Here is a 16,386-nt window from a genome sequence, read left to right as displayed (position 1 = left end):
CCCAACCCGTTCCCAACCCTCGTGACGTCACGAGCACCCACAACAGGAAGGGGACAGGCCACGAGGCTGCCATTTATCATACAGACACATTAAACAGGAAACATACTTCCAGGTCATCCAATAATAAATTGCTATTCTATCTGGGTATTTAAATGTTTCAATTTTTTTTTACACATTTACATTTTACTACTTTATATCTCAACATACAGACATAAATACACACATATATTCATAAAGACATCATATACTCACATACTGTAATAGACAGGCATTTTCTTTTATTAAACACTGACTAAACAGGAATGAAAATCAGTCCCAGTCTTCAGTGATTGCCTCCCACTTTTTACCAGCTAGTCTGGTGCTATTGTTCTCCCCAGAGACTAGACACAGCTGAGTCAGCCATTCCTCAACCTCACTACTCTGGACCTGATAATGTTGGAGCTAATTGTCTGACTAGTGCAATGCAAAGTCTAAGAAAGACAGGTCAAACACTAACATGAAATAAAAATTGTAATTGTAGAATAATCAGATCTGCAGAGTGAGTTTAATGTTTTGTATTGTATTATATTGTATTGTTTTGTCTGGGGGTAGTTCCTACATTATTCTCTGGTCTTCATACTCTACTTATTCATGATCTATGCTTGATTTGCTGTGAGCAGTGATTTCATTGATTTGAAACAAAAATTAGCTCTGTGCTCCAGAGCTCCGTTCACACAACTCTCTACATTATAGTGAGTGCTATCAGGTGACTAACACTCCCTTCCTATAGACAGTAACTCAGTGGCGTCAGTGCTTCTGTTGCATGGCCTGTATTCATCCATGTTAACAATAACTCTGTACAAAACGGAGTCAGGGTTTTTCCACCGGTGCACATTTTTGGGTTCGAGGAAGTTCCTATATTTTTTCAGTTCCCTTGAAAGTTACCCAGCTGACCCCAACTTTACATTTTACATTCAGAATCCATCTGCATTTTGTTGTACAGTCAGTTTGAGTCATTTTTATCTAAACAGACTTAAATAAAAAAATTTATTTTGAATTTATTACACAATATATGACACCCTCTCTAACAAGAGACAAGAGAAATAGCAGTGTAGCACTGAGATTTTCTTCAAATGTAAAGTGCATTATAAATTAAATTTATTATTATTATTATTATTATTATTATTATTATTATTATTATTAAATATAAAGTGATGTAATGTAACTAAGTATATTTACTCTGTTTTGTGTGCTGTTGTTTGTCCTTTTGTGGGGTTACACTGTTGTGTGAAGTGTGAAACATGTATTATTGGCTTGTGTTCAATAAATTCATTAAATTAAAGAACAAATTTGAATTAGTTGTACTTAACTTTGGTATTTTATGCAACTTTATACTTCTACTCCACCACAATTACTTGACTTGAGCTTTAGTTACTAATAACATTGCAGATTCCGATTAATAACACAAAATATCTGGTAATAAATGAAGACATCCTGTTGATAGATTAATCTATCTGGCAGAATATAAAGTAGTTGCAATAGCTCCACATTTACCAGCTGCAACATTAGTGATGCTTACACCTGAATGCATAATTACAATTAAATAAAATAATATATATTCTGAAATGAGCCATGATACATAAGAAGTACATTCACTTTTTGTACTTTAAGTATCATTTTATGCTTTTTATGTACTTTTATTACTTTTACTTGAGTAAAAACATTTGAATATTTCTTCCACTATGGAACAGAGGGGTCTGTGATTCAATCTTCGAGCAGCAGGTGGCAGCAGATGGCCTCTAAGGGAATCAGGCACTGTGTTTGTCGTGAATGTTCCAGCTGATATGTTTCTGTTGTTGTTGTTGTGTGCACACAAATAAACAGTTGGGTAACTAGACTGATGCTTGCATGATTTCCATGAAGAAAAATAATCGCTCTATCATGTTCATCAGTCTGTAGGATCACAGAGCATCATTGTGTTGTGAGTCTTATGTGATTTGTAATGAGGCTGTGGCCCTGCCCCATAAATAATGTGTACATCACACCCTACGCGCTCCCAGCTGGCATACATGTCATTGTGCACCGTGCGTAAAACATCAGGAGCAAAAAAGCTCTGGATATCTGTTGGATGCATTCCTTTTTTTTTCACTTTCTAAAACGACATCTTCCTTCAGCAAGTGTCGGCTTGCAGATGAGTTTTCTTCAAGCCATTCCAGGACGGCTAAAGATGGATTATATTGTTGGACTTCAGCTGGACTGACACATGTTTGATTCACCTTGTTTACCTCCTGAACAATACCACCGCGTCTCATGTATTGTATGCAGAGTGTTTACAATCGGCTCCTCTTCACTGGCTAAGAGCCAGTCTCCAAATTAAACTATATTTCCCAAAATGAATTTCGACCAGATCCTCTCTGCCATCGGGGGCTTCGGTAAATATCAGAAGATTTTGTACATATGGATTTGTTTACCCCAGATCCTTCTCGCCTTCCACATGATGGTGAGCATCTTTACCGGAGCCACGCCACCCTATCTCTGCCGAGAGAACTCGAGCTCAGTAGCCGGGAATCAGTCCTCAATCCCCGCTGTACTCACCCTAAATATCAGCCTCTCGGATTCCTCCTGCTTCTCTTCAGATGTCTCCCTGCAAGGCAACATGACTGAGCGCGTCCCGTGTGGCCAAGGATGGGTGTACAGCAAGGAGATTTTCCAGAGTACAACAGTCACCGAGGTGATGATGTTGTGCATGTTTAATATAATGTGTTTAACCAGAGAACAGTGTGCAAATCTGGGACAAATTCTTTAATAATAATAATAAATTAAGATATATATAAGAGCATCAAAATATCACAACGTATTAAGGCCACCATAATCTTAACAACTACACTATACAATACACAAAGTCCCCATATTATGGTGGTATGGCATGATGTGATGGCAGATAAATAAAGCTCCATACAAGCCTGGATTAACCTGAAGATGCATGGCTCATTGACACCTCACCAGTGCATTGTCTACAGTAATTCAATATTAATTAGTAAGAAATCAAACACAGATTAATTAGAATATTGCACAATGTAAGAACAATACCGGCAGAACCAATCATGGTGTTAACAGACTGGTTCTACATTTATGGATATAAGCTTATTTGCTTTCTTACGGCAAGTTAGATGACAGGATTGATATCAGAGAAAACAGCTTTAGAGGTGCTCATATGTTCTTTTGTTACCATATGAGAGTGGTGGTGACTTTCTGCAGAACCTGAGGGCATAAAGAAGGACCCACGTTAAAGCCCTCAAAACACTTCCACTAGTTGTTCTTAGTCCCATTTTCCCAATGATATTTACACCTAATTATTTCACCATAGACCTTTTTACAATAAATTGAAGTTGCAGCTTTTGCATCTCCCTTGAGTCCCTTGGGCTTATCTGTTTGCTTTGCCCAGCTGGTATTCAGCCTTGTTACCATAGCACATCATACACTACAATAACAACTAATTTTTGATTAGCACAGACATGCAAGTGATTCCTACTTGAACCCTTGCAATGCACTGGAAATTAAAGGTTTGCTTCTTGCAACACCCTCCCCCTTCTGTTGCCTTCTACCAGTGGAACCTGGTGTGCGACAAAGCTAAACTGAACAGTGTCGGTTCGTCGATCTACATGTTTGGCCTGTTGGTGGGATCTGTGGTGTTTGGAGCCATGGCTGACAGGTAGGCTTTGATACTGGCCTGTATAGCCTGTTCTCACTCTGTCATAGTGGTTCATTCATGCATGTGCTTAAGAGTAAACTCATGTCCACACCTTCCCTCTCTGTGCAAGGTACGGCCGACGTTTCATCCTGCTGCTGTCCATCGCTCTTCAGACTGTGTTTGGAGTCGCTGTGGCCTTTGCACCCAACTTCCCTGTATATGTGATTCTTCGCTTTGTAGTTGGCACCACCATATCTGGAGTCATCATCAATGCCTTTGTACTTGGTACTAACAAAACACATATAAACACAAGCATGATGAGATGTGAGATTATTGCAGTAGCAACTGTGGTAGTATTGCTTCGATCACCAAGATTGTGTAATTTTTTTACATTTAGTGTTATATTGTGTGCAATCAATGGCAGTAGGTGATGTCAATTTCATGAAAGAATGTAGAAGACTGGTTGCATTTCTACTAGAACAAGAGTAGATACAATATGAGAAGGAGTATTAATGAGTTTTGTATTTCCCAGCTAGTTTTTTCTATTTATTGAGGATTTTCAGATAGTTCTTTTATATTAAAGAGACAGATTTGACAGATGACTTGGTGCTCTTCTGGTTCCTTTCAGCTCTACTGCAGTCAGTTTTTTAATTTTTCAGATCAGAGCTATATGTTTCTAGTATGCTTGGGTGGTATCAAGATATTACAGTATGCTGTATTTAGAAGTGAAGGTGTAACTTTCAATACTATCACAAATACAGAAGCTCCACTTTCTGTTAAACTAGAATGGACATGTTGTACTGAGGTGTTGTAATGCAGCGTACGCCCTCAACATAGGTAGGTGAGGCAGGGTGGATAATGTCACACATGAAGACACACGATAAACAAACATTACAGGAAGTTTGTAGTCCTCACATGTGGATTTTGGAGAGCAGATAGACTAGCGGGTACAACTTTTCAGTATGAATGTCTTATCCTTTTTCACTCTTTATGCTTAATTCAATCCCAACACAAACACACCCTTACCTCTCTTTCCACTACCTTAAAGCTCCAAACCACCACTTCAGTTTAACCATCTCCCCATGATTCTCCTCTCCTCTCCTCTCCTTACAAAACCTGCACTGTTTTTTCAAAGGCACTGAATGGACGTGCACCAAGAGGCGCATGCTTGCCGGTATTATCACAGACTACGCATTTGGTCTGGGCTATATGTCACTAGCTGGCATTGCATACATGATACGAGACTGGAGAAAGCTGCAACTGGCTATATCAGCTCCGGGTTTCCTGCTCATCTTCTATATATGGTGGGAAATTCAATGCACATCTGAACTTCCACTGTTTTTTAATACATTTCTATTACAAGAGCATATTTGCCGTCTTTGTGATCCTCCAACGTCCACTCCTTCTCCTATCTTCGCTCCCTGTCTGCTCACTCTTTCACCTGTAAGGGTGGTTCCTCAGTCTGCCAGATGGCTGCTGGCCAACGACAGGAGGGAGGAAGCCATTGCACTCCTTCGCAAGGCAGCGCTTGTTAATGGCCGGGTCTTACCTCCCACTGTACAGGTGCGTCTGCATTTTCCTTATACCCTCATGCTGTGCCATGTCTGCCTCATTGAAAGCTAACAACACACTAGTCCATCTCTCATGAACTATGATGGCTGATGCACCTAGACCTCCTTAAATAAAAATGGAAATCTCACTTTCTACAATATGGGACCTTTAAAAAGAAGACAAATGAAGAAAATAACAAGCCTCATATCTTTAAAGGATTTGGTTTACCTGTGTCCAGGTCGATAAGATTGTAGCTGGAGGGAAGCAAAGTCATTCAGCAGTGGATCTCGTGCGGACACCTCAGATGAGGAAGAGGGCTATCATCCTGTTTTACATCTGGTAAATTGTGTATGCATGCATGCAGATTTGCTTTGTTTCATGAGTAGCAAATCTAAATCTATATTCCTTCTACCAATTTCTTTCTCTCTCTTTTCCCCTTGTTTCCCTCCTCAGGTTTGTGAATGTGCTTGTGTATTATGGTCTTTCACTGGGTGTGTCCAGGCTGGGGACAGACCTCTACTTGACCCAGTTTGTGTACGGGTTGATTGAGATCCCGGCTCGTTCTCTCGTCCTGCTTGTCTTGCCCTTCAGTCGCCGACTTGCTCAAAGTGGATTTCTGGCTGTTGGAGGGCTTGCCTGTCTGCTAATGCTCGCTGTCCCTGCAGGTAGGATATACACTGTGTGTTTATTGTGTTCTGTCAGGAATGTCAACTCTCTGCAAACTTTAGACACATCAGCTTTTCATCTCATCCTCAAATAACTGACACAAATGTATTCATCACTTTCACTTTGTCTGTAGAGCATTCTAATGTCCTGATGGGTCTTGCCATGGTAGGGAAGTTTGGCATAACAGCGTCCTTCGCTGTTATCTATGTGTACACTGCTGAGCTGTTTCCAACTGTGCTTCGGTAAGACCTGTCTTTCCAGTTTTTACTTTTCTTATGAACATATAAAAATATCTCTGTGGTTAATATCTGTAACTTTTTTCCCCTGTGTACCTGCAGGCAAACAGGAGTGGGGGTGTCCTCTATGTTTGCAAGGATGGGCGGTGTGTTAGCACCCATAATAAACATGCTGCACAACCACAGCCCTGCTACACCTCTGGTCATCTTTGGCACCTCCCCGCTGCTGGGTGCTGTTCTGGCCCTGGCACTGCCCGAAACTGCAGACAGACCTCTTCCTGACACAGTGGAGGACGTAGAAAAGCAGGACATGAGGTACTACAATGTGACCTCTGTTTTCTCTTGGGTGGGATGTTGCTTTGTGGATATTCTTTTCATTTAAGTTGCAGATTAAAGTACAATTTCTCACAGTTTCTGCACATTATCAGTCACTTTGGAGCTCTTCATTTAAACTGTGTCCTTGCTGCTCAGCCACCATGACCCTGAACAAGATGTAAAATCTGTTCCCACATGAAAATCTCTGAGAACAACTCAGTGTGTACTTTGTTTTGTCTCGCGCAGATCTCCCAACAAGGAGAACCCTGAGATGTCTGTGGATATTAACCAATCAGCCAGCAGCACAGAGGAGCAGGAGCTACGACATCTAGCAAGCCAGGCCTAGGCGTGCACGTGAAAGGATTCACGCATTAGTCACATTTTATAAAGCCTTAACCAGATACAGTAGTTAATATAACATCCTCTATGCAAATACATCAGGACCCGATTAAAGAAAGAAAGCCAAACACATTTCAAGACATATCTTGTATACCCAGTTTCAGAGCTTTCTAATGCACCTGTGCTGATTTGAAGAATCAACAAGACAAGAAGAGAAGGCTGCCACTACTTCTCTAACAATACTGTAGTCCTGTTAAGCAGCTATTCTTAAGACTTCATGTTTTTAAGGACTAAAGCATTTATTACATTTTGTGCATTTCATAAACAAACAATATTTTTTGTATAAGTGTACCATTTCTGTGGACTGCGTGTGGAATATTTTTGTTGTATCTTATTGCTTTATTGAACAAGCAACTGCCTCGTTTTGTATGTTGTCATTCTCAGGGCAAGAGAAATAAAACTAGTCAAATGAGATTGCATGCACTAGTTAACTTAATTGTTTATGTAGCCTTTAGAGCCTAATTTGTAGCCTACTTTAGCCTCTTAAACTAATGTGACATTTGTAGTTTTGTACAGAAACTATGGAATGTGATCAGCATGTAAAGACATTTGTTTTGTTGGTAGAGTTTTGTTAAGCTATGCTGTAGTTAAGAGTTGGATCTGTGAAACATGTAGTACATTTCTTAAGTGTTTAAGGGATGTTTTTTTTAATGTGAATTATTTCTGCAATTACAAAAGGCATGGATGAGAGGCACATATGTAATATGCTATGTTACTCAAGCAAAAGGGATTTGAATCTTTAAACCTAAAGAAATGTGAGTCCAGTATGTTTTGAATGCATAAAATGTGTATGTGAATGTATATTTTTGACGCATGCCTTATGTGAGCCAGCATGTGAGTATGTTACGTCATGAAATGATGTCACAGAAGCCAAATATTTTGTAATTTTTTTATTGCATTGATTCCAGCACAGTGCACCTGAATGCAACAAATTATAAAGCAGAAGAACAAGTGCGAAGATGTGTCATGAAATTTACAACTCAAAAGGAAGGCACTGTCACAACGTACCACCAGCAATAAAACCTGTTAAAAATTATGGTTTAATGTTTGTTCTGCAGCTTCTCAATTCAGGCAACATTCAACTATAACATTTGACACATTATCACCAAGCAGCTCAGTTTGATGCGATAACCACACCTCAACACATCTGAGATTGGGTGTCATTCATCCACAGGCACCCACACAGTGGCATTAACATATGGATTCATACAAAGGATAAGTAAATCTATGCCAGTGTGACATATGTAGCATCAGTGGTGACGCCACAGTTGTTATCCTTCATAGACATGAGGATATAGCCAGCATTGCCCCAGTATGTGGACCATGAGTTCTTTACCAACCAGTATGGCTCTCCACTCAGTGTACCGTAACCCACTGCGAGCACAGCGTGGTCCAAATCATCAGTGGTGTTACCTGGAAAACACGAGAAGTGAGTGACAGAGAACAAGCCACTGTTGTCAAACGTACGAGCATGAATGAGAGGGAAACTTACCACAAGCCGGTTCATAGTAGACACCGTGGCTGTAGAAAACAAACGATCGGTGTGAAGCATCGATACTGACAGCCACCGGCCCGTTTTTAAAGAGCGCCACCTTAAGAGCCTCTGCATCTCCAGATGTGACGTTGGTGTAGCTCTGGACACGAGCAGTAAGCTGGGATGTGTTCAGATGACAAAATCCATTCTGTTCAGAGGGAAACCGAGCATTTAATACTGGGCTGGAAACCCTTCTACAAGTGCCCCATTGTATGAAAGAGGTGGCAGGAGTTACTGGGACAGTGGAGATTGTAGACACAAATGCTATAATGGACAGAGCAAGTACAGGTAATCATCTCACCATTCCCATGTAGGCTCCATAAGTTTCTGTTGTGGCGATGCCACCATGTTTCATGATCCACTCGTATGCTCTCCACTCCTCTCCTCCATCACAACCATTATTGCCGAAACCCCAAGAACAGTCCACCAGCATCTGCTGAGACAGAACCTGCAGGGAGCCCGTCTGAAAGTTGAGAGTAAAACATGATTAAACTCCACGTGCAGGTCGGTTACCTGTCGTGCTCTGCACCAATCACATGAACACCAAAGGGTTTCACCAGTTTTGAGATCTTATGTCGATACACAAACCTCAGAAAAGACAATAAAACTGGTCATGATGGTTTAGGAAGGAAAAAAAAACTGTTAAGTTTATAATGAACATTTTTGCACCAGCTGTTTTTTACAGGTTGCTAGACAGAGGCTGTGAGATCATTAAGAAGTTTAAAATTGGCCCCTGGAGAATGGCTCTCATTATGAAGCTGTCTATAGGGACAGGGGAGGGTATCGCATCACACAGGTCACTTCTGGCTGCAGTGTGCTAGTAAAGGGACAAAGTCTCATTATTTTGATGACAAATCACATTAGTAACCTGAATAAAAAAAAAAACAAAAAAAAACAATGTCAAACATTAGATGGCAGGATTTGCTTAATTCTCTCCCTTTTACACGATAAAAGAAAAGCGCTTTAAGGAACTGAAACTGTTTCAGTATGTTGTTCTGGCACCAGCACCTAATAACCCATTCTAGACTTGCTTTCGTTCATTCATTCATTCATTCATTCATTCATTCATTACACCGCTCCTAACATCATAGTGACTCTGTTTGGCTCTTCTGAATTCAGATTTGTAATAACTGTTTTAATAAGCACAGATCACCCAGATGTCTTTTTAAATATATATTTTCTTCTCAATTAGACACCTACTGGCCCATGGCAAAGGATACAATCAAGAGTTTGTGTGAGAGTCAAAGATTTTGGTCAATGGGGTATGACGACCCCCCCCGAATGATTGGATTGAGTTTCTTAGCAACACAGGGAAAGGAATGCCTTTGAGCTTTTCCTCAAAATGGGATGGAGACAGGCCGAAGCTGACATTCACCAAATTTTATTTCTTTCATGCACAATGTCAGGCCTGTCTCATGTGGGTCAAAGTGGCACAATGAACTGTCTTGCGGACCCGCCCCCTCCTTTACACTCACAGGGATGCCTTTCTTAAGCCTAATGGAGGAAAATTAACTCCACCTCAATTTAAGTGCAACAGATGCAGATTCATGCAGAAATTATTTCAAGTTGACAAAATACTCTAAATATTACCCAGACATTACAGAATAAATAAATCCTAATAGAATAAAGACTAAAATTTCCTCCACATTGGGAGTTTTAAACTTTATTTTCTCCTTTTTTGACAGTCACAGGAATGAACTTCACTTCAATCACTTCTGTCATGCATGTTTTGAAACTTTTGATCCATTATGTTCTGTGTTTTTCTGCCTAAATGACCCACTCCCTCACGGCTTGAAGGATTATTTAAGTTTCAGCTTATCATTTATTAAATATTTGGAAACATGCAAATGATAGATTCACCCAAACATAACTGCAATGCAAATCATCCAAAACATTAACAGATGAACTGCCATGCTGAACATCTGTGGCTTCAAAGGGCATAAGGAAGTAGCTCAGTCAACTGAAAACACTGGAAAGTCGCCAGTGACTGTAATGCAAGCTGTTTTTCACCTTCAGGAAGAGAGCGCCCTCTACTGCTCCAGTGGTGGCGAAGCTCCAGCAGGAACCGCAGATGGCTTGGTCCTTCACTGGTGTTACAGCACCTGCAGGAGCAGAGCCGAGGTAAAAAACTAGGATGTCCTGCCAGCAAGATGTTTGGTAAATATTTAAAATTGTGTATATGTACCATAAAGCCTCCAGTCAAGTGAGTCAGGTACTTTCACCCCTTGGTAAACCTCTGAGGGGAATGGTCTCCCTCTGTTTGGGGTCTTTCCTCGTTTCCTTCCCCTCATGGTGGCCAGCTCTGACATGGTGCGATCTGACAGAGAGTTCAGAGCCAGAACAAAGGGCAGACCTGCTCTGTTCTTGGAGTGAACATACCTACAGATACAAGGAAACAGTCACCAAAAATGATTCGACTTAAACTACATCTATATTCATGCTGGATGGCTGTTAAACATGCCTGTGTCATTTAAGAAAAGATCATATGGGTAATGGTTCCTCTCACCGGAGATTATGAACAAAAGCATGCTGCCTTTTCTCATGTTCTCTTTCGTCGCTGTACTGACGCTGGAACTTGTCCTTGAAGTGGTTGAATACGCGCTGTGAGTGCCCCGCTTCTGAGGTGTGGATGAGATCTTTCATTGGATTGGCCAACAAATGATGCTCAACTCCCGGACCAGGAAATCCCCCACAGCTCATCCCTGTAGCAATAAAGATGACAAAAACAGAAAAGTTTTTTTTCCCCCCCTCTTCCCCTGCCCTTGAATTTTTTCTAAAGCGTCTTGATGAATACACCCACAGCAGAGCACAAACCTTCAGGCAGCAAGAAGACTTTGGGGTCCACATGAGTGTTGAACTCTTTGTAATCCACCAAATATTTGTCATAATGTGACCCAAGCAGTGTGTTGTAACCCATCATCTCATAATGGAGTGGTATGGCAGGGTCTTCTTTGGCATTTGCACCTCCCTCTGAATGAGTCACCCACAGTGTGTATGTGTTCTTCTTGTAACCCACAGTGGTCACATTCTGCCAAACTTCACACAGGGAACCTCCAAAGTACTCCATCCTCAGGAACTATGGGGGGAATGAACATATTTAGTAATAAATCATGATTGGATTAAATGTGAAACTATGGTACAATTACCATTAAGTGTGCATTTGTGCTAGGCTGTGAGACTGTGTGCATGTCAGGGAGTGTTAGGCTAGTTTCTGTGGCAGTTAAATTGCAAGACCACAAATGCAAAGCAGCAACAAATAGTTCACATTCAGTCTGTACTTACATTTTAAAATAAACCACAAACAGGGGAAGGAGTAATTTTTTCTTCAATAATTCATGTCCCCTTTGGTGTAAAATAATCTAGGATCCATCCATGCTGCTAAAGGTCACTAACGTCTGCCAGCCTTTACGTTTGTTTATAGCGGTAAGACTAACATTACAGGTTATTGTGTTTAAATACTGCAAAGAGCATTTATGTTTTATTATTAAAAACACACACCTGGAAGTTTTGCACATCAGGTAGTGACGCCTGCGGTTTGACTGCGTCCTCCTTTGTTCCATTGACCTGGAAACACTTCATCACATTCTGCTCTACCTCTGTGGTCTCAGGGGTGATTTTATAGGCAACACCCGACTGCTGCTCTGCCCCCAACTGGTATGTAGACACCTGGCCTGTGGATGATTAATGCAGATGTGTTAGATTTAGTGCACATTCAATTTCTCTCAAATGTAAGAGAGGCTGGTGGTCTGTTGATCCTGGCCATGCTACCTTATGACTCCTCAGCTGAAGAGTGACACAGAGGTCGGTTTACTCTCTGTCCACAAGTTTACATTTATATATAAAACATATCAGCTACCAAATGCTCAGCTTCACCTTCCTAATATCGCTGTAACAATCCAAGAGATGCTGCTTTAGTTAGGCGTGTGGCTGTTTTCAATTTGGCTGCCAGCAATCAGCTTGAGTTGTAAGTAAAGTTACAAAGTCAAGTGATTTTGGCTACTTCTTATTAATCAAAGTAGGCGAGACAATAGGCCTACGGTGCAATATTTTGGCTATTCTATCTGCCTCAATACATACATTTGCTTTTTTTTGGTTAAAGTTGGATATAGAGGACACAATGAAATAATCGCATTAAAAACTTGACACTAGGTACATAGGTTAGTTGAAAGCTAAGAGGGGGTGAAGTCCACAAATAAAATATTTGCTTAAATCACTCAGAAATATAGGTCCTTGTCCACGTTTGATTATAAATAAATCAGGCAAGGACACAACTTGCACAATCAGCTTATTCAAGACAAACAAAAAGGTCCAAAGTCACATGAGTATGTAACACGAGTCGACAGAATAAGTTCCCCAAAAGCGCTTCATCATTCTTTTTCTTCCCCTTCTTTCTTTATGTACTGTCACTGATCTGCTCATCTGCTCGGATACATCAGGCTCTCAGTTTCACATCCAGCCAAGCAGGGAAAAAAAAAAAAACACAGAGTCAGGTTCAAGAAAAGCAGACACGGGTCATGAGGTTTCTCACCATGATAGTAGTCAATTCTGCTGGACTTTGCTGCTAGATCTAACCAGGCCTCAAACGGCTCCTTGATTTCAGCATAGGGCAAAGAGATCACTCCTGCAACAGAAGGAAGTGAAACAGTTTTGTAATTAGGACACTTTTTAAAAAGGAAGAGGAGACCTTAATGTGTTATCTGATGTGCTGCTTACCTTTGACATGATAGCTGTTCCCAAAATTTGGAAGAGAGGGGACTGCTTTCCCATCTGCACCTGACACACACACAGTGAATGTTATTTGTCATCTGTCATTAGCTCAGACACTTACAAAGGTAAAGTGAAGGCTAGAAAAGTTTCATTTTAACATTTGCCAATAACAGACAATGAACTGACACTGCCATTTATGAAATTTAACAAGTTACACCCAGTTTTCAGATGTTAACACCGCCCTCGTTGTTTTGTTTGCACAGTTAGGAAACAAGCTGTTGTTAAAAGCTCATGTTAAATAGCTGTAAATAGAGTATAGCATGGTGCAGGGCATGTTTAATGATCCCAAGAGTATATTTTATACTTTCACAAGTCAGTTTCAGGGTGCACGTAGCGACCCAGGTGAGCTAGTCAACTCAAAATTGACATTTACGCCTGAAGTTTGGGGGTGTCACTCCCCAAATCTGAAGCAGACACACATAGCTTGGTATTTAAAAGGCATGCATAGCATGTATTTATCGCTAAAGTCTTGGTTTAGTAACCTCAAGCTGCCAAATGTCTTAGCATGTGGCTACCGCTACCTGCTAACTGTGAACCGGACGTGTCAAAATAAAAGTCTCTTACCTGCAGCAGCCCACAGGAGAACAGCACACATATATAAACGCATTGTTCCTACTGTGAGGTTAGAAAAACAGAGGTTTACAAGCAGTCAGACGGAAAAACACATGACTCTGCAACCTAAAAAAAAAATCCCTAAAACACTTAATTTAATAGGGAACCGCAAAGCTCTCGACCAATCACAGCGCGGCGTGGAGGAGCGTGCTCCAATCACGTACGAGAGGTGGGTTTAAATACACGCCAGCGTCACGTGAACTGTGTCATATGACTTTAAAAACTACGGGTAACAGTGCTGAAAGATAAAGTTTATGGTATAAGAGTGTTAAATAACTTCTCCATGACCCTACATGACTGTTAAAGTCAAAACAACAAACATAACGAACAAAAATAAGAAATTGGTTCAAGGTTCAAGAAATCTTTATTATCCCCTATGGCCAATTTGTTATGCAGCAGCAGATGTAACACAAATAACACAAACAACCAGTAAAAGACAAAATAAATACATACAACATAAAGGTTCCACATCTCACATTGTGTTATTTAAAAAAAGCAGCAGTTTTTTTAGCCTCATCATGTGTCACTCAAGGAGGACAAGGAGGGAAGAATTACCATCATAACAAGGCCACTTGTTCTGGCAGCTGGTTGTCAGCCTTCTGTCTCAGTTTTTATTTGTTTATAATGTCGCTTAACGCAGGGTCAGCAGTACAAAGAAATGTGATGGATGAGTAAAATGGGTGAGCTCAGCATTAAGAGCACTAGCTGTGGTGACAGCACTAGACAGAGAAGATAAAAACAAGATAAAGAAATAAAATACAATTGGACTGATATGAATAAAAAAAGTTTACTATACACTGTATAAATGTGAAAGGATTGAGTGCACTAGTGAATGCAAGTATTGGAGAGGTATCACTATATAAATAAATAGGGATGTACTGTTTCAATATAATATATTACACTATTTAAATATATGAAAACTGAGGACTGAAAGTAAAAGTAACAAGTGTATACAGGGGTATTGCACAAAAGTATCAGTCCTGGTACTGAACATTTTTGCACAGTAAAGTGACAAATGTGTACAGAAGGATTACACAAAGTAGTTGTGGTACAGTAACAGCAGTCATAGCCAAGGCTTTACTGTGTAGCGCACCTATCCTCGCATCACCCTGCTTTGCACGATCTTTTAATTCCAACCAGCAACTCATGCGCTGGTCTCTCCTTCTGCAGGACTTCAATCTGCAGATCCAACACAAAAAAGGTACAGAAAATGTAATAGCAGACACTTTGTCTAGGGGTTACTCAAAGCCATAGGAATTAAATATAGCAATCCTCTTAGATTATAAATTAGGAAATCCAATAGCTTGGTGGTAAAAAAAAACATTCTGCAGTCTGGTGATATGTGCAGCCATGCCCCTGTAACGTCTGCCAAACAGTAACTGTAGATTAAATTGTTGAGGTCCAGGAAACTGTTACCAGTACCACTTATCTAAAGAAATTCTTCTTCTGTATGTGTTCAGAAGTGTGTAAAAAGTTTAACTACACAGATGATAGGAGGGCTCACTATTATTTTGTTGCCAATTTTGATATGTACTATGATAAGTTGTGGATGTTTTTGTTGCTATATCACCTGCCCACCTGATCACATAGCAAGGTAATCACAGTAGTCACATATATTTAGGGGAGTCACAGGTGAACAACTGCAGGGAGTTAAGAATCGGGGGAGACACACAGTTTTTTAACCGTATGTGTGTGTGTATGCTGTTTCTTTGTCCGATATTAGTAGTTTTGTCATGTTTCCGAGCTCATTTTTACATAATTCATTCAGTAAGTACACCTGACTTTTTGTAGCCATTTTTTAGTCTGAATATGAAAAAACGTTAAACGTTTATTTCATGGAGGACCTGATTTTTTTGCATTGCAACGTGTTGGAAATGTCTTCAATGGTTACAGTAAAAACAGGCAATGAGCAGAATATGCAAAGTATAGGCTGACAAAACATAGAAGTGAGACAGCACATAACCTACACATGAACACATATGTAACCATGCACACACAGACTGGGTTTAAATTGGATGAGATGGATAATGTAGTATTTATTACAGACTAAGTGAGGTTGAAAGCTGATATGATATGAGCAGGTAATATTTTAAAATAGTCGTCTTGATTACACCAATAGTTTAGTTGTAGTTTTGACTTTCTAGTTATATATTGTTCTAACAGAACAGTGGCGCTGCAGTCATGTGAAGATGATCTTATTGAATATGACGCGTTGCGATTGAAAAACTACCCGTTTGGCTGGGGTCTGTCAGGCTTTATTTTGCAAGAATTTTTTGCTGGCTGTACGTTATCCCTCACATAGACCACCAGATAATTTCTTATACTCAATGAATGCAACAAAAGTATAGTTATATAAAGCATGATCACAATGTCTGCTAGTTTTCACTTTAGCTTTGAATGCTCCTGTCCAAAACACCTAGGACAAATCTGGACTTTGGTTTAGTTTAAAAGTTGAGCAATGGCTAAAGTTACACATACTGCTAACAACAAACAAACAATTTAATTCGGATACATGTTGCCATGGAGATTAATCTCCATGGCAACGTGTATGCAAATGAGCAGAGGCCCTTTCATGTCCATTAAGAATGTTTTTAGCTTTGATTTGTCGTGTTCCGGAATATCAGGCAAGCATATAT

At 40.2% G+C, this 16,386-nt stretch overlaps 2 protein-coding genes across 2 annotated transcripts; one reads left to right on the top strand and one right to left on the bottom strand.

Moving 5' to 3' along the window:
• Positions 1-1,981: 1,981 nt before the first annotated feature.
• Positions 1,982-7,102, top strand: si:dkey-166k12.1 (solute carrier family 22 member 13). Its single transcript, XM_019253406.2, has 10 exons — positions 1,982-2,710; positions 3,588-3,691; positions 3,801-3,955; positions 4,806-4,974; positions 5,119-5,233; positions 5,460-5,560; positions 5,675-5,886; positions 6,021-6,129; positions 6,226-6,438; positions 6,685-7,102. Exons 1-10 carry the CDS (start codon positions 2,372-2,374, stop codon positions 6,782-6,784), a joined length of 1,617 nt encoding a protein of 538 aa, XP_019108951.1. The 5' UTR covers positions 1,982-2,371; the 3' UTR covers positions 6,785-7,102.
• A 610-nt stretch (positions 7,103-7,712) lies between these two features.
• zgc:110239 (digestive cysteine proteinase 1) lies at positions 7,713-13,898 on the bottom strand. Its single transcript, XM_010746895.3, has 11 exons — positions 13,703-13,898; positions 13,085-13,144; positions 12,900-12,992; positions 11,870-12,042; positions 11,186-11,447; positions 10,878-11,073; positions 10,557-10,750; positions 10,382-10,473; positions 8,673-8,834; positions 8,330-8,519; positions 7,713-8,250 (listed from the first exon to the last, which is right to left on the bottom strand). Exons 1-11 carry the CDS (start codon positions 13,743-13,745, stop codon positions 8,063-8,065), a joined length of 1,653 nt encoding a protein of 550 aa, XP_010745197.3. The 5' UTR covers positions 13,746-13,898; the 3' UTR covers positions 7,713-8,062.
• Positions 13,899-16,386: the final 2,488 nt, after the last annotated feature.

The sequence above is a fragment of the Larimichthys crocea genome, chromosome XIII (genome assembly GCF_000972845.2).
Source record: "Larimichthys crocea isolate SSNF chromosome XIII, L_crocea_2.0, whole genome shotgun sequence".
NCBI classification, from domain to species: Eukaryota; Metazoa; Chordata; class Actinopteri; family Sciaenidae; genus Larimichthys; species Larimichthys crocea.
This window is presented reverse-complemented; position numbering and strand designations above follow the sequence as displayed.